This window comes from Typopeltis vanoorti, chromosome 4 (genome assembly GCF_054136105.1).
Source record: "Typopeltis vanoorti isolate ZY-2024b chromosome 4, IOZ_Tvanoo_1.0, whole genome shotgun sequence".
NCBI classification, from domain to species: domain Eukaryota; kingdom Metazoa; phylum Arthropoda; class Arachnida; order Uropygi; family Thelyphonidae; genus Typopeltis; species Typopeltis vanoorti.
The window spans coordinates 28488349-28508103 of NC_143552.1; the positions used below are offsets into that span (position 1 = coordinate 28488349).

Here is a 19755-nt window from a genome sequence, read left to right on the forward strand (position 1 = left end):
TCATACTCATTTTCAGTTTTTTCTTGAAAACTTTAGTTTCCAGAAAATCCTGCACCACGATTTTTGAGCTTTAATTTTGTGAAAAAAAAGTGCAAGTTATATTCGAGTAAATATGGTATAAGTTGGTAAGGGGTAATTACAAGATTAGCATGGATGAGATTTTTGATCATCATCATCATCAAATTCCTGCCATGTAGCCTCAAGGGGGTGTACAGGATATGACAGTACTACATGAAAAATTTACATCATTACTAACTTCTTATCTACAATTTTCCTCCAAATCAGTCTGTTACTTGTCAAGACTCCAACATTATCAGATCTTACATTTCTATCGTCTAAGGCACTTTGTACAGAATCAATCCACCTATATCTTGGTCTTCCTCTGGGATGTTTTCCTGCTAACCTGGCAGAGAACACTTGTTTTGCTAATCTTTCCTAGCCCATTCTGTTTAAGTGACCATACTCTGAGATTAGCTCTGCTAATGTATTCCAGGATGCTGACTATACCAAGTTCTTTCCAAATATCCTCGTTTTTAATATAGTATTGCCATTCATGCCATCTGTTCATGCCTATAATCTTTCTCAGGACTCTCATATCTGCAGTCTCTAGTCTTTGGTCAAGTGTTTTACTTCTGATCCAGCTCTCAGATCCATAAGTTAAAACTGGTGTGAACACTGCTTTGTATACAGCTAACTAATTTAGTGTTCCGACTAATTTCTCTCTTATTCCTTATGAATTTATTCAATTGACTGATCTTCATTCCATATCTATTACAACAGTTACTCAATTTAGTCAAGGAATCTTGCAGACTCGTAGTGGATTTATTTAGAAGTAAAACATCTTCTGCATAAAGCAAAGAGCCGACATTAATATCTCCAATTTTCATATCATATTTAATACCACTTTCCTTCATAATGTGATCCACATAGATAATGAATAACTAAGTATTGCTTGATATAATGTCCCATTGACACCATACAACTGCAGCGTATTGAAGAGCTTCTCTCTTCGTACCTTGTCATATGCCTTTTCCAGATCGACAAAACTTAAATACAGATCTTTGTTATATTCCAGTGATTTTTCAACTATCTGTCGTAAAGTGAAGATCTGATCCTGACAGTCTCTACTTGGCCAGAATCCAGCTTGTTCTTCACCAAGCTTTTCTTCCACAATTCTTCCCAACTGTTTCTCAAGTATACTTGCATAAACCTTACCAGGAACACTCAATAGGGAAATATAGTATGCCCATGCTTAAAAGATTCTCCACTTGGAAACTTGCCAAGAATAGTCGATTCATGCTGAAGGGAAGAAAGAAATAAAGGACGTACAAATTGATCGGCAACATGCGAAATCACGTGCTTTATAGGTATAATTTTCCAACTGTTATACAAGCAACATAGTTAACTACAATGATCATAAAACATAAGTTAATTTTCCAACGTGTAACAATAAACAACTCATCCCGCAATATGGATTGATTACTCTGTTATCGGAATGGATTCTCTTTTTTGTGACGTGCACAAAAATGTCGAAGGGTCTAATTTGTGGGTGAACTATTTCTCTGTAATTCTCACACTGTTTTATTTTGTAAAAATTCGATGTAGCTTAAAAATATCAAAGCGCTTTACATCGATTTTTTACATAAGTCAAGTCCCGTGAGAACTGTAAATAACCTTGTTTGTTTCTATGTATATTTTGCAAAATATTAATGTAGTTAACCCTGTGGGAAGTGAATGTATTTACTGTTTTAACATCAAAAACAAAGTCAATGCTTTCCCAGGGGAACTTTGTATATGTATACAGTTATGTGTAGGAGCGCACGAAAAGTTGTTTTTTTGGTGAGCCCAAGCAGAGGAAATATGGCAATATAAATTAGCCAAAGCAACTTCACTCAGATTTTCTTTTTCGCCGTGGGAGAACAACCTTTTGCCAGTCACAGTCCACAGCCCACTATTTTTCCGATGAGATATTACTGAAGTCAGACATTCCTGAGGAAGCTCAAGATCTGAGATGAAAGAAATGCCATAAGACTGTAGTGAAAGACTTTTGACTGAACGTGCGATGCTGAGTTTTTTTTGTTGTAAGTTCAAACCTTTTGTATATTCCCTCTCATAGTAGGTTATAGAAAGACTTTTAGGAAATTGCTCAATAGTAGTAAGTGTCATTAAGAGAATCGATTGGCATATTGGAAGTGGATATAAAAATTGTAAAGATAACTTAACAGAGAGTTAGTTAACCTCTTTGCAAGTAAACTAATTAAACTAATTCAACTTATTAATCTAGAAGTTTAATCAGTGGAATTTGTAAGCGGAGAGTAAATAAGATCGTGAGTTAAAGAAGTTAATTAGTGTTAAAGTAAATAGGTTATAATTTACTAAAGATTTTATAAATGGATAGAGAAAGCAATTTCCCTATTGTTTAATTCATGTATAATTATTAAATAAATGTTTTAATTATTTGTTAAAAGAGTGCTGCCTGATCTTTTATTTTACAACTGCACTGTTCTTAAATAAATCAGACTTGTGAGCAGGGAAATAATGTAAGGCAATAAAAACACAGATCAGTTACTTACGAACCACGACTTTAAAGTAAACATTGATAAAAGAAACTTCGCTCATGAGAGAGAGGGAAATCTAGCAGAAGTTTTATTTAGTCTTATGCCAATTAAATGATATATTGGTGGTGCAGTCTGACAAATAAATTTCCAGTATTCATAGGCATTCGATTAGTAAATACGGAAGGTGGATAATCATAGTACGCTGTAGAGTAAATGAGCCAGGATAAGAGAGAAAAAGAGCATTAGAGTAAAGCTATAAAGAATTAGGAATAGAATAAAGATAGAGATATTACATATATAGGAAATAAAATAAGCATACATTTTCAATGGCGCAGACGAGAAGAAGATATTACAATTTCACCTTTTTATATATGGGTACTATGAGAGCTCTACTTCAATAATCGGGAACTAGTCCCTCTTTCTGAACTATGCAGTGCAGCCACTGTAAGACTTTTATACCACCATACTTCAGCATTTCTGTTGAATATTATCTACTCCTGGTGGCGCAGGAGTAGATAATATTCTTTCTTAATATTCTGCCTTTCCACATTTCAAGCCTTTGATGGCTTTTTCTACTTCAAGTATGGTATGTATTCCTGACTGTATGCCTGTTGAGTGTTTTTTACCATTGTGGTTTTTACCACGTGTTTTTTACCACATGGAAAATTGATCTGAAAGACAGAATAAAAATGGTGTGTTGTGCTGCTAACAGAAGAAGATAAGATTGTCGAAAGATTGAGAGAACAACTTAATGAGATTTCAAATGGAGAAAATGTGGTAACTGTAATAATCAGACATACCTTATAAATATGGATTTACATAGATTACATGAGAACCGATATCTAAAAGAGAAATAAATAATGAACATAATAGAGAAAACGAAGAAGTGCTAAGACAACAAAAGTAATTACTGCTGATAACTTGGAAGTGATTGTTAATAAACATCTAAAAGCAAAAAGATGCCTAGGCAATGAAAAGAAGCAGTGATGACATCAATTTGAAAGAAAGCCAATAATCTCACTTAAAACATGGAGAGGTCAGTAGCTGACCTCTCCATGTTTTAAGTGAGAGTTGTTTATGAGGGGTGCTTATCAAAATTTTTGATAAGCACCCCTCATCAAAATTTTTCGAATTAATATAATTGAAATAACTGAGAGGAGAAATTCACTGAGCCTTTTGAGGAATGCAGAGAACTGACCAAGGCTTCTGACCTAATGTCCAATCCTCACCTTTTTTGTGGTGTGCACAATATCATGTATCTAACTTGACAGTGAAAAAAAAGGGGGTGAGATAGCAATTTGGAATTTAACCAACCAAGATGTATTCTTATGGCTTAAACCATAATGCAAAATGATGGTTCAACATAACAGATTTTCATGCAGGCAGGGGCATCACCCAGTTAAACACAACCCAGTTGTTTTCATCAGGAAACCAGGATGAACATGAAAAGTAAGCAACTGGAACAAATTCCAGAACACATCTCAACTCAACATCAGCAGAGTTCAAGATTGACAGTCAATATAATAAGTGTTACTGAAATGAAGAAAACAAAAACAAATGAGATCGTTCTAAGAAAGGAATACAAGATGTTATATTCAGGCAATAACAATCAAGGAAAACACAGAGCAGTTATAGTATTAAACACTAAATATGAAGATAATCTAAGTGAATGGCAAGCAACATCAAATAGAATGATGTGGACAAATATTAGAATGAGAATCTGAACAATGAGACATTTGCACCTAGATTCCCATAAAAGGTTCTAATAAGTAGAGGAATTTTTGGACATTTTTTCATTGTGTTGGTTGACACAATGAAAAAGGAAAAGTTGGTCTTTGTCAGAGATATAACAAGCAAAGCAGGAAATAATTACCATGCATATAGATTACTTATACCATGCTGACACAATGAAAAAGGGAATGTTGGTCTTTGTTAGAGCTATAACAAGAAAACTATGAAATAATTACCAGACATATAGATTACTTACACCATGTTCTGGCATAAAGATATGCACAACTCTGCACGGAAAGAAGATACAAGAAATAAGAAAGTCTCAGTGACTGTTATTGTTGAAAGCAATGTTTGCCCACTGGCTCAGGATAAAAGAATATACCGAGGATTCAAAACTGGAAGTGATCGCTATTTAGTTTTAAGCAGGATAAAATTGAATTCCTTAGCAAAAAAAAGAATCATGTGTAACAAAGTTTTAACAGGAACCAAAGTTGTGCAGCTTTCAGAACTATATACTCAAATACACAAATATTATTGAAGAGCCAAACTTTGGGGACTCAGTAGAAAACTCTGAAGAAATTATTATTATTATTACGTGACACCTCCAGGGAGTCCAAAGACTCAATGAGGAAGGACACCTACTCTACATCTCTCTATCTCGACCACTCAATCCAACAATGGCATCTACCACCCGGCACCACCACCACTAGAATTTCCACAGACAATCACAAACATCCATGTCCACAGCAGGATTCGAACACACAACCTTTTGGCTGGAGAGCAAATATGCTAACCGCTCAGCCAACGAGGCAGAATCAGACCAAATTTTGGTCTGATTCAGCCAGAGAAGCATGTCATAAGGTTGTCTGCAAGGATAAATAAAATCAAGAACTCCATGATGGACTCAAGAAGTTAGGCAGACAGTAAAGGAAAAGCAGGAAGCATATCAAAAGTTCCTGGCAAGTAACTCAGCTTATGTCCATAGAGAATACAAAGAAAAATACAAAAAAGCAAAGTACTGTGTAAAATTAACTAAACAGAAGTCATAGGAAGACTTTGGTAAGAAGGTACTTGAAGCTTAGAAATGAAGAAAGGAGTAATGTAAAAGGAATCAGAGATGATAAAGGTAACATAAAAAATGAAAATAAAGATATTCTTCATGTCTGGAATAATTACTTTGAAAAACTACTAAACCAGTTGCTACACGGTGTTAGAAAGCAGCACAGCTTGCACATACAATGTCCAATGGCAATCCATTCCAATCACGCACCACCCTATAGGAGAAACATCTAGCCATCATCACCCACTTCTTAGTGGCATTCATTCTCAGCTTCCAAGGATGTCCCTCTTGTCCTTTCCCCACCTGTATGAAATGAAAAATTCCATCAACTGAAATTCTGTATGAACCTTTCAGAAGTTTGTAAGTCTTAATCATATCACCTCTCTTTCTCCTGTTTACTAGTGTCGGCAGTATACAAATTCTCAATCTGTCTTCATAATCAGTATTCCACAATCTGGATATAATTTTTAACACTCTCCCTTGCACTCTCTCCATTGTATCAGAATCACAATGGAAACCAGGAGACCAGACCCATGCACAACAGTCCAATGAGGCCTTGTAAAGAGGCAAAATGACATCCTTATCTTTACATGTCAGAGTTTGTTTCAACATTGCAATTATCTTTTGAGTTTGTATTTGCAATCTTTGCTACATGGCCCCTCAACTTCAACTTGCTATCTAATAACACTACAAGATCCCTAGCCTCAACAGTTTCTCCTAGCATAATCCCATCAATATAATACACTGGTTATCTAATCAAGCCAAAGGGCATTACTTTGCATTTACTGACACCGAATTGACATCCATTTTCCCATGCCCACAATTCCAGCCTATTCAAATCATTCTGCAAGTACTGCATATCAGCTGCATTCCTAATTATTCTACATATCTTTGCATAATCAGCAAATAGCCATGTCGCCTGTCAAATTCTTCCCAATATCATTAAGGTACAGATTGAATACAGTGGACCAAGGACTGATCCTTGTGGTACACCACTAGGCACCTTAAATCTTGCAGACCCATATCTCCGTTATACCACTTTTTGATATCTTTCATTCAGCCATCATCTTATCCATGCTAATATTTTATAATCTAATATTTTAGGAATGAAAAGAATGTATGGTAATCCCATACATTGGTCTTTGCATCACCCTTGTGCAAAGACCAATGTAGCCAACTATCGACCAATCAGTATCTCAGGAGAGATGGTTAAGATTTTGGAAAAATTGGTCAGGGCTTGCATCCAGAAATGAGTTGACAGTGAATCTCTATTTTGCATGAACAGCGGGGGTTTAATAAGGGAATGCCATGTTTTAGCAACTTGCTCACATATATTCTCCAATTTATGCAACAGACCTCTATGCTGTATTCTGTCAAAAGTCTTAGCAAAATCCAAAAGAATCATGGTGTATCCATTCCCCTTGTCTAGTGCAACAGTAACATTATTATAGAATGTGAGCAAGTTGCTAAAACATGACATTCCCTTATTGAAGATATGAGAAGGTGAGGATTGGACATTAGGTCAGAAGCCCTGGTCGGTTCTCCATTCCTTTATAGGCTATGTGGAGGTCTCCTCTCAGTTATTTTGAGATTTGAATACTTGAAACAGTCACACAGTTCATAGAGATCAGATCTGCCCCACTTTGATTTTAATAATGGTTTAACTTTTGATCTGGAATGAAACTATTAAACTCATCATCATTGCCTGTCACTTGTAAATACGTATGACTGTCATTTGAAAATTAATCAGCTGGTGAGTCTGGAGATGTTGATTAGGCCGGCGCATGATCTTCACGATCTCCCATAGTGATTTCCAGGAGGTGCTTCTCCTCTGTTGTATTTTGCTCTCTGTGCAGTTTCAAAAGTTTAAGATGTAGCTTTTCAACCGGTCTAAAGCTGCCTTAATTTATCTTGAAGGAAAGATCAGCAAAACAAGTGTTCTCTACCAGGTTGGCAGCAAAACGATCGAGAGGAAGACCAAGATATAAGTGGATTGATAAGGTACAAAGTGCCTTAGGCAATAGAAATATAAGATATGATAATGTTGGAGTCTTGACAAGTAACAGACTGATTTGGAGGAAAATTGTAGATAGGAAGTTAGTAATGATGTAATTTTTTTTCATGTAGTACTATCATATCCTGTACACCCCCTTGAGGGTACATGGCAGGAATTTGATGATGATGATGATGATTAAATGATGCAATTTCAGAATGTGTACCAAGAGTTCAAAGAATAAATAGGGTAGGAGTCAAATGGATGTGTAACCTTATTAAGCAAGAGGTTCGTAAGAAACGGATGATGTGGAAGCAATACCTTGTTCATAAGGATGATGTCTGTTATGAAAATAATAAGCAGCAGGCTAGAATAGTCACAACTGTCTTACGGAAAGCTAAGGCTGAATATGAAAAGAAACTGGCTCTGCAAGTTAAAGACAACCCACAAGAATTATATCCATATGCTATAGGTAAAAGAAAGAATGAATCTGAAAGAATAACTCATGGTGCACCCTGTTGTGTATCTACCTGGATACTGAACAAACGTGGAAGGGCTGGCAATTTCGGATTTAGCTGACCAAATTGTATTCTTATTGGCTTAAACCAATATACAAAATGATGGTACAACATGACAAAATTTCATGCCATCTGGGGCATTGCCCGGTTAAACAAGGCCCCCGTTGTTTTCGCGAGGGAACCAGGGCAAACAACAAAAAGTCAGCTACTGGAACAAATCTGAAAGCACACCCCAACTCAATATCACCAGAGTTAAAGATCGGTACTATCAACATAAGAAACCTGAATGGCAAAGAAATGGAGCTACCTGAGGAATTAGATAAGTACTAGATCGACATAATAGGCCTGACTGAAACAAAAAAGACAAAAACTGGTGAGATCTTTCTGAGCAATAAATACAAAATGTTATATTCAGGAAATGACAATCAAGGAAAAGAAGGAGTAGCCATAGTATTCAACACAAAATACGAAGTTATCTTCTTGAATGGCAGACAGTCTTAAGTAGAGTAATGTGGGCTAATATCAGAATGGGGAATTGGACAATGAGACTTATTTGTGCCTATGGTCCCACAGAAGGTTCTACAAAGGTAGGAATTAAGGAATTTTTTGATGCTTTAGAAAAAGCAACTGACACAATGAAACAGGAAAAGTTGGTCCTTGTTGGGGATCTAAATAGCAGAGTAGGAAACGATTGTGAGACATACAAAACTATTTTGGGAAAATTTGGTGAAAAGAGCAAAGCTAATAATAATGGCAAATACCTGTTGGATTTCTGCTCAGGACATGGACTGGTTATTACTAACACCATGTTCCAACATAAAAATGTACACAAATTCACATGGAGGGAAGAGGCAAGGAATAAGAAAAGTCTCATTGACTACGTTATCGTTGATAGTGATATTTTCTCCCTGGTGCAGAACACCAGAGTGTACAGAGGATTTGAAATTGGAAGCGATCACTATTTAGTCTTGAACAGGATAAAAGTGAATTTCATATTGAAAAGAATAACATATAAGAAAGTTTTAAAGTGAATAAAAGTTGAGCAGTTCTCAGATGTGAATGTAGACTAAAATACACAAAGATTATTGAAAACAAAATGAAAGAGTTTGAGAACAGGAACCAAACCTTGGTTTGGTTCCTGTTCTCAAACAGCCAGAGAGGCATGTGGTGAGGTTGTCTGCAAGAATAGAAAATGCAGAACTTCATGGTGGACATAGGAAGTTAAAGAGGCAGTGAAGGTCAAATAAGTCAGCTTTTGCTCTTAGAGAATACAGAGAGAAATGTAAGAAAGCGAAGCACTGTGTAAAACTAGCTAAACAAAAGTCATGGGAGGAATTTGGCAAGAACATAGAAAATAAATATCAAGAAGGTGGTAAGATATTCTGGAGGTTGTTGAAGAAGCTTAGAAATGGAGGAAAGAGTGCTGTAAAAGGAGTTAGAGATGATAAAGGTGACATGAAAACAGGAGAAAAAGATATCCTTGAAGTATAGAGTAATTACTTCAAAAAATTGTTAAATGAAACAAGCAGTGAGAGCACAGTGGTAAAAAACACTCAACAGGCATACAGTCAGGAATACATATCAATACTTGATGTAGAAAAAGCCATCAAAGGCTTGAAATGTGGAAAGGCAGCAGGATATTCGACCAGAAATGCTGAAGTATGGTGGTATAAGAGTCTTACAGTGGCTGCACTGCATAGTTCAGAAAGCCTGGAGAGAGGGACGAATTCCCGATGATTGGAGTATCGCTCTAATAGTACCCATATATATATAAAAAGGGAAATAAAACTGAATTTGAGAATTCAGTTTTATTATTCAGTTATAGAAATAAAACTGAATGTGAGAATTTAATGGCAATTACAGAGGTATTTCCCTACTGAGTGTTCCTGGCAAGATCTATGCAAGCATACTTGAGAAACGGTTGAGAAGAATTGTAGAAGAAAAGCTTGATGAAGAACAAGCCGGATTCTGACCAAATAGAGGCTGTCAGGCTCAGATCTTCACTTTACGACAAATAGTTGAGAAAGCATGAGAATATAACAAAGATCTGTATTTAAGTTTTGTAGATCTGGAAAAGGCATATGACAAGGTGCAAAGAGAGACGCTATTCAATATGCTACAGTTATATGGTGTCAATGGGGCATTATATCAAGCAATATATAGTCTTTATTTGAGTTGTAAGTCAGCAGTTAGAATTGAAGGAAGTACAGGAAGATGGTTTAATGTATCTGGTGTGAGACAAGTATGTACATTATCCCCTCTGTTATTCATTATCTATATGGATCACATTATGAAGGAAAGTGGTATTAAACATGATATCTGAATGGAGATGTTAATGTCAGCTCTTTGCTTTAGGCAGACGATGTTATACTAGTAATTAAATCCATTAAAAAGACAATGAAAATAAGTAGAATTGTTGATAATGTCAACTGTGTTGTGGACGGGGGGCCCTGGGGAACAAGTAAAACATTTCAACTACTTAGGCACGATTTTTACTGAAGATGGTAAATTAAATATAGAAATAGACAACAGAATCAGCAAAGCTGGTATGGTGGGAAGTCAATTGAATAAATTCATATGGAATAAGAGAGAAATTAGTCGGAACACTAAATTAGCTGTATACAAGACAGTGTTCAAACCAGTTTTAACTTATGGATCTGAGAGCAGGGTCAGAAGTAAAACACTTGACCAAAGACTAGAGGTCGCGTATATAAGCGTCCTGAGAAAGATTAGAGGCACGAACAGATGGCATCAATGGCAATAACATATTAAAAACGAGGATATTAGGAAAGAACTTGACATTGTCAGCATCCAGGAATGCATTAGCAGAGCTAATCTCAGGTGGTATGTTCACTTAAACAGAATGGGCGAAAAAAGTTAGCAAAACAAGTGTTCTCTGCCAGGTTGGTAGGAAAACGACCCAGAGGAAGACCAAGAAATAGGTGGAAGGATACGGTACAAAGTGCCTTAGACAATAGAAATATAAGATCTGATGATGTTATCTTACAAGTAACAGACTGATTTGGAGGAAAATTGTAGATAGGAAGTTAGTAATGATGTAAATTTTTCAAGTAGTACTATCATATCCTGTACACCCCTTGAGGGTATATATCAGGAATTTGATGATGATGATGAAGTTAAAGTATTACCAAGGTCCAATTAATCCCCACAAAATCAACCATGACATTACAAATGGCCATGCAACAAGACTAAAGTGTCATTCCCAAGAACAAAACGTTTTTCTTCTTCTTCTTTTTTTTTTTTTTTTAACATGTGTACATATAATACACCCATACAGTCACTCACTCTAAGGGACCCTTACCATAAACACACCAAAGAAAAGAGACCCAATAGTAGATTATGTTACTCATTCATTTGAATGGCCAGAGACGACATTATAAGATTTCCAAATAGAAACATACGACATTAATGACTGAGAAGGATGGAGAGAGTTAAAAGTATTAATGTTTTCAAAACATTTTCTTTATCTATACAAAAACTACTTCACAGTTTTCTTAATATATACTACATATAAGGGAAAAACACACACACACACACACACACACACACACACACACACACACACACACACACACACACACACACACACACACACACAGGGTGATATTAATTAAAGTTCACATTTCAAATCAAAAGGCTATAACTGGGCAACTACTCAACAGAAATATTTAACATGATGACATGTGAGGTAAATAGAAATTTATTTTGGGCAAAAACCAACATTATTTCTAAAAGGTGCCATTATGGAAATACATGACGCTGCAATCCATAGTGAGCAATTCAAAATGTCACAAAAAAAGGTACACATGGTACATTGAGTGGTAACAACAACAACAACATGTTCAATATGCTGTGCTACATTGTCGGCAATGTGCTGAAATCACAAAATCATATGCTCAACCACAGAACATAGAGTGTCACTCAAAATGTTGTGGATATAACATGTAATGCTGATCTTAAGGTCCACTAAGTAGGCTATGTATCCACAATAGACATATTTGAGATGCCCCCCCCCCCCCCCGCAAAAAAAAAATTACTGAGTGCACATGGAAAAGTTGCATAACCCATGTTATTGAAGAAGAATAAATATTCGGGCCCTTGATGGAGTGATAGATGAATAGGAGGAAAGCGTGTGTTTCACAGTAGACGACAGTTCTGAATCTTTATTTAGTGAAGATGCACAATCTGATGATATTACCCACAGCCTGAGAGGTGTTGAGGAGCTTCCTCATTAAATTGACGAAGGGATAAGAGTGTTTATGTATATATTATTATAATAAAATATGTCATGTTCAGAAATGCGAGTTGTGACAAGTGAAGTTCACTTTATAACGTAAACAATCACTGCTTATCTTAAGCCAGTTTATAATAAACTATATGACATCTACTTGTTATAACCTATCAGTTAATTCCAGAAAATCCAAAGGCACACAGTCGTATAGAGTCATCTTGGCCGTGCAATTTCATATTTGCAACCATAATGCAATGTTATACATAGAATGGTGTGATTCAAGCAATGACGGCTTTTAGGGGATTTTCTATGCAAGTGCTTAGTTACAAATGCAATGCGCTTCACTGTTGCCGTAGTAACAGTAAACTAATATCCCGCTACCTTCGGAAGTGGTATAGCCTGTAGCATATTTCTTTACTTCCAAGATAACCTGAAAAAGAGTATAGTAACTAGCATGTGTGTACCTTGTCTTTTTTCATAAAACATCAATAGTGGGAGTGGAATACAGTTATATGCAATGCAAATCATATTATACGAGTATGTTCTTTCTTTTAAGGTTACATGGTGATCAGCATTCATAGTGAAGAATTTATGGGGTCACAACGCATGTCGAATGTTACTTTCTTAATTATAAGTAATTATTCTAACACATGTGCTGTGTCTCCAGAAATTCTTCACTATGAAAGTATATGAGTAAATGATTTGTGAATCCATCAAGTGTAGTCATCATCCAGAAAAATTATTTCTACTAATAGATGTACAGGGTGACCCATAAGTCATGGAACATGCCACAGAAAGGGCTCATATAAAAAACTTAGGCAGTTGTAAAGCAAGTAACTTTTTTAACATCACCAGATTTTTTTTTGTTATTAGTTATGAAAAACCACATTACATATATGCCTTCGATTTTTAGCTTCACAAAGACAGGCCCTTTCTACAGAATGTTCCACAACTTATGGGCCACTCTGTACTTTTGGTAACGTTATTAGAATGGGAACAACATGTTGCTTTGAATTCTACTATGATAATTGCTTAAAAGGAATTTATGAATATCTTCTTAGCAATCAACTAAAAAAAAATTTACATGATCAACATTATGAACACCACTGGTATATGTACTAAACCATTAAGAACAATAATTTCTAAATAATTATTTATAGAAGTTATACCAAAAATGAAGAATCTGGAATTTTTTGGTGATTCTTGATGAAAGAAAAGAAAATATCAGAACAGTATAGTAAAATTAGCCAGCCTGGTAGTCTGAGTGGATAGCATACCCACTCTCCAACCAGCAGGTAATGGATTCAAGTCTCACTGCAGGCATGGGTGTTTATAAAAGCCTGCCCTGGACAAGCTGGCACAGCTCCTTGAGTTTATGAGGCTTGTCTTTTTTTTTTTTTAATATATATATATATATAAGCAGAAGTACTATATTTAATTATCATATCGAAAAATGTTCAAGAAGAGTAAAATATATATTTAGGTCTTCTGCAAGCATACCATGGATTGTATAAGTCTTTCCAGAATTGGTTATACCATAAGCAAAGATGAGGCCATTTTGTCCGTTTAAAAATTTTTTAACAGTATCTTCTATGGCGGATTCAAAGAATGTTTGTTGAATAATTTCTGGCCCAAATATTGAAGAAAATGTAAATATCTGATGTATCAATTTTTCATCTTTATTTCTAATGGCAGAAGAATCCTTTGGAGCTTTCAGTCTTATCTGCTGAGAGTCTAGTATTTGTATGCATTCCTAAAAAAAAAAATAATAATAATAATAAATAAATAAATTCCAATTCTGGAACATCACTCATAAATTAATATAAAATTTATCAAGCATATCATAAGACAATACTGTAATGAGCCAATATGGAACAATAATATCTAATATGCAATCACTTTAGTATGATTTAGCTGGAATTACACTTCATAGCCTTAGTTAAAGCATCTAAGGCTAAGGCCAGCATATCTTATCTTAGACTTAGTAAATTTAATCTTAATTGTAATCTTAATTTTAATAACTAGCAATTATTATTCCTTTATTGGATATGTCAATGACATATTCCATAAAGGAATGTTAATGTTTCTTTACACTGATAGCATATAACTCACTTATATGAAAACAGTGGAATAAAATATCATTTCAGAAGAAAATACCTCCTTGAAATTCACCAAGATCATGGAAAGGAAGGACATACCAACACTATAAGGATGAAAAAACTGTTTATTGTGCAACAGTGATGGGCCAATAACCTGAAGGTAACACAATGGGATCGTGACTAGCTAGCAAATGATCCTGCTTCACTTGCTTTGTCATATCATGCCAAGAAGGAGCTTAAGAATATTTATGTACACAGCACACAACTAGAGGAGACTAAGATCTCTGTGTGGAGAATGTTTGCAAATCTTTCCATCCCGAAATTCATATTGTTGGAGGTAGAGGAAATAAGAGATCTGGGGGGCGATAGTGGATGGGGATCTAAAATTAGGGGACACATCGCCAAAATTGTGAAGACACCACAAAGGCTTCTGGGAATGATGTAGAGGACACTGACGTGTAGAAGTAGGGAGATTCTTGTTCCGTTGTATAAGGCTTTGATTAGGCCACACATGGCAATTGTGCCCAGATTTGGTCACTGGGTTTTCAGAAGGATGAAGAGATGTTGGAAAAGGTCCAAAGGAGACTGACTAAGGTACTTTCTGACCTCTGGAATGTCGACTATGAGGAAAGATTGAGAAGATGTAATTTGCAGTCTAGTGGACAGGAGGAAGAGGGGAGATATGATAGAGACCAACAAGTTGGTAAGGGGTTGTTATAGGATCAATGCTGGAGAAGTTTTACAGAGAATAGTGGGAGATCAGGGGAGAACCAGAGGTCATCCCTGGAAACTGTATAAAGAGGGTGTGAGTAGGGGAGTGAGAGGCAGATTTTTTTCGTGCAGAGTTGTGGATGATTGGAATGCCTTGCCTGAGAATATGGTGTCTGCAAAGAGTTTGAATGTATTTAAAACACGGTATTATGAGCTGTGTGTGTGATAAAAGGACCTCTCAGATAATCTTTGACTCCATGAGGTCTTGGGGTGGTAATAATAATAATAATCTCTATATAACACCAAACCAGGCAAGAAAGATAGAAATACAGTAACATTGCAAATAAACTCTCAGATAAAGCATACCAAAAAAATTTTAAAAATTTAAAACAAAAACACTTCAACATTTCTTAAAACAGCCAAGGTACATCATCTGTGACTTTATATACATATATATATATATACTAGGTAGCATACGCACCCCCCCCCTGGCACCTACGGTGCCCAACCCCGGGATTTCCAGGCTGGTAGGTCATGACTGATTATATGCGGCTGTCCGTGTGTTGCACTACCTTTAAGAGAGCTACCTACCATGGTAGTGCAACACAAGGGCAACTCGTAGCAAACGTGGAGGAAGCATCACGGATTTCGTCGCCTTCCAAAAGTCATGACCTACAAAGCTGACGTCACATCAGTTTCGAATTTTATGTCACATACGTGACACAAAAACGTTTCAAATTTCGGCTTATTTTAAATTCCTGGAAAACTCTAATTAAAGGAACTTTAATGGAAGAAAGATAAATAAAGTAAGAAAAAATAAAGAAAGAAAAAATAATTTCATGAATGTATAGAGTAGATATTTATAATCCTGCATAACTATCATCATCAAATTCCTGACATGTACCCTCAAGGGATGTACAGGATATGATAGTACTACATGAAAAATTTACATCATTACTAAGTTCGTATCAACAATTTTACTCCAAATCAGTCTGTTACTTGTCAAGACTCCAATATTATCATTTTCAGATCTTATATTTCTATCGACTAAGGCACATTGTACCGTATCAATCCACCTATATCTTGGTCTTCCTCTGGGTCGTTTTCCTACCAACCTGGCAGAGAACACTTGTTTTGCTAATCTTTCCTTGCCCATTCTGTTTAAGTGACCATACCACCTGAGATTAGCTCTGCTAATGCATTTCTGGATGCTGACAATGTCAAGTTCTTTCCTAATATCCTCGTTTTTAATATAATATTGCCATCTGTTCATGCCTCTAATCTTTCTCAGGACTCTCATATCTGTGGTCTCTAGTCTTTGGTCAAGTGTTTTACTTCTGACCCAGCTCTCAGATCCATAAGTTAAAACTGGTTTGAACACTGTCTTGTATACAGTTAATTTAGTGTTCCGACTAATTTCTCTCTTATTCCATATGAATTTATTCAATTGACTTCCTACCATACCAGCTTTGTTGATTCTGTTGTCTATTTCCATATTTAATTTACCATCTTCAGTAAAAATGTTCTAAGTAGCTGAAATGTTTTACTTGTTCCACAGGTTTCCCCGTTCACAACACAATTGACATTTTCAACAATTCTACCTATTTTCACTATCTTTGTCTTTTTAATGCTGACCTTCATATCATATCTATTACAACAGTTATTCAATTTAGTCAGGGACTCTTGCAAACTTGTAGCGGATTTATTTAGAGGTATAACATCGTCCGCATAAAGCAAAGAGCTGACATTAACTTCTCTAATTCTGACATCATGTTTCATACCACTTTCCTTCATAATGTGATCCATATAGATAATCAATAATAACAGAGGGGATAATGTACATCCTTGTCTCACACCAGATTTAACATTAAACCATCTTCCTTCAATTCTGACTGCCGACTTACAACTCAACTCAAATACAGACTAAGTATTGCATAATCCTGCATAATCATAAATAAATTAAATAAATATTCTAACACCTTTTTATTTTATATAGAGTAGATATGAAATAACGCCACATAAAAACGTGGCATAAAAATGTTACAAATTTCATCTAATCTTTTTATAGATTTAGAGTAGATATCCCAACTCACCATCAGCAGAGTTCAAGATTTGCCCCATCAACGGAAAAGAAATGGAACTAATTTTTCTTTTATTCCACATAAATTTATTCAGTTAATTTCCTACCATACAAGGCTTTGCTAATTCTGTTGTCTATTTCCATATTTAATTTGCCATCTTCACTAAAACTTATGCCTAAGTAGCTGAAATGTTTTACTTGTTTTATAGGTTTTCCATTCAGAATGCAGTTGATTTTTTTCAATGTTTCTGGCTATTTTCAATAGGTTGGTCTTTTTATTGCTGATTTTCATACTAAATTTATCAGCAGTTATTTAATCTGTTGTTGAATCTTGAAGACTTGTAAGGAATTTATTTAACAGCTTAATATCATTTGCATAAAGTAAAGAGCCAAGTTGAATATCTTCAGTTTTGATATCAAGTTTAATGCCACCTTCTTTCTTAATCATATATATGATGAATAATAGTGGAGATAATGTGCACCTGTTTCACACCTCATTTAACAAAACAAACCATCTCTTGTACCTGCTTCAATTCAAACAGCTAACTTATATGGAAATAATGGAATAAAATATCAACCTGAAATTCATCAAGGACAACATTTTGGCCTTCATACTGAGCTCATCATCCCCTATCTCTTATCAGCTCAAATAAAGAGTATGTATTACTCGACATAATTTACCATTCACGTTATAAAATTGTAGTGTCTGTCTTAAAGAGAAAAGCTCACCTTGATGACCTTCACTTTGTTTGAACCCAGCTTGTTCTTCTCTAAGTTTCTCCTTCACAATTTTTCTTAGCCTTTTCTAGAGTATCTTGCATAAATTACAGAGTAATTTCATTACTGAGCATTCCTGGTAAAGCTCTCAAGATGAGAACTCTACAGCAACCATCGGACCAGAATTCTGAATTACACATTGTAGCCGCTGCAAAACTTTTACACTCTATATCTGAATAATTTCTAATTAAATATCAACTACTCCAGTTGCCATGCCTTTCTGCATTTCAGGTTTTTGATTGCTTTTTTCTAACTCATGTACCACCAATATATACTCCTGATTGTATTCCTCCTAAATGTTTTCTACCACTGTGATGATGTTTCATTTCAAAGTACAGTAATCTACTGTTTATCTGATCTTCAAAACAACAGCCCTTCAATTAACTGACCCTGGATTGTCAACTGATTTCTGATAGAGCAACACACAACTGTCCTTCAATTATCAGATCAGCGAGTTCTGATATTTGATGGTTCGATAAATGGTAAATCCTTGCTGATTCCAAAATGGAGTACTGATTTTTCAATCATTGCAGATGTCTTCGTCACATGCCTCTCTATCTGAATCTGAATTAATGTAGACATCCAGAATATATCTTCAGTTTTCCATATCATATTTATCATCTCTGATTGCCTTTATAATATCCTTTGCTTAATTTCTAGGCTTTTATTCATAGCCTCCAGAATATTTTATCACTTTCCTGACATTTATTTTCTGTATTCTTGCCAAAGTATTCCCATAACATCTTGCCAGAAACTTTCAATATATACCATCTTTGTCTACCTCTAACTTGCTGATTCCAAAATGGAGTGCCGATTTTTCAATCAGCACTCCATTTTGGAATCAGCAGATGTCTTCACCCCGTATTTTTTTTTTTTCAAAGTCTGTCAGTGAATCTCAAAGGTTTAATACTTATGTTCAAACTTTCATTTTTTATTTGAATAATATTTGCATATTTGAGCCTACAGTTCACATCTGAAGGCTACTCAACTTTGATTCTTTAAAATTTTCGTGCATACTTCACAGTATGAAAATATTCCATTTTATCCTACTCAAAACTGAATGCCGATCCCTTCCTATTTCAAATTCCCCATATACCCCCCGTGTCCTAAACCAACATGAAGACAATGCTATGAGAATAGAGAGTCAATAAGACTTCTTTTTTTTTTTAATTTGTTATGTTTTCAATTATTAATTCTGAAGTGCAAATTTTGAACAGGGACCATTAAGAATAAAACAATTCTTGGTATTAAAGGTATTTCAGATTCTTCAGACAAGATCTGAGAAGATATTCCATGAATTGTTCTTGGTCAAGTGCAAGTACAATGCTTATTCATTAATACAGGAGAAGAATGATGGCAGGTCATTCAATCTCCTGTCAGTGCTTATCACTCTCAGTCAGATTTGGATTAACTGATGTTATTTTACAAAACTTCACAGCAAGATAGTTATATAAGTAAATTATACAAATATATAACCACAAATTGTGATTCCCATCTTTAAACCAAGAAGTAAGAATAACTGTGAAAACAACAGAGGAGTAAGTATATTAAATACATTATAAATTATATATATATATATATATATATATATATATATATATATTACAAAATATACAGAAGAATCTTAAATAACAAACTAATGAAATATTCCGAAACCTTTATTCTAGAGGTACAAAATGGATTTAGAAAAGGACGATCATGTATAGACCCAGCCTTCTGCCTAAAATTAATAATAGAGAAAAGAAGAGAATATAATTTAGAAACACATATTGCATTTATTGACTTTGAAAAAGCATTTGACAAAGTTAAAAGAAACATATTATTTAACATATTAAAAGAAAGACAAATACCAAATAATATCCTAAAAGCTGTCACAAGTATATATGAAAATAATCAAATACAAATAAGATTAAATTATGAGCTATCATATACAAGAGAGATAAACCAAGGGGTCCAACAGGGATGTTCCCTCTCAG

The 19755-nt window shown here is 35.0% G+C and overlaps 1 protein-coding gene across 1 annotated transcript in view; it reads right to left on the minus strand.

The window, feature by feature from the left end:
• Positions 1-19755, minus strand: part of LOC150107184 (uncharacterized) — a 646985-nt gene that overhangs the window by 574400 nt on the left and 52830 nt on the right. The window contains exon 3 of the mRNA XM_090391664.1: positions 13613-13865. Coding sequence (XP_090247790.1) covers positions 13613-13865 — 253 coding nt within the window. The remainder of the gene's footprint in view (positions 1-13612; positions 13866-19755) is intronic.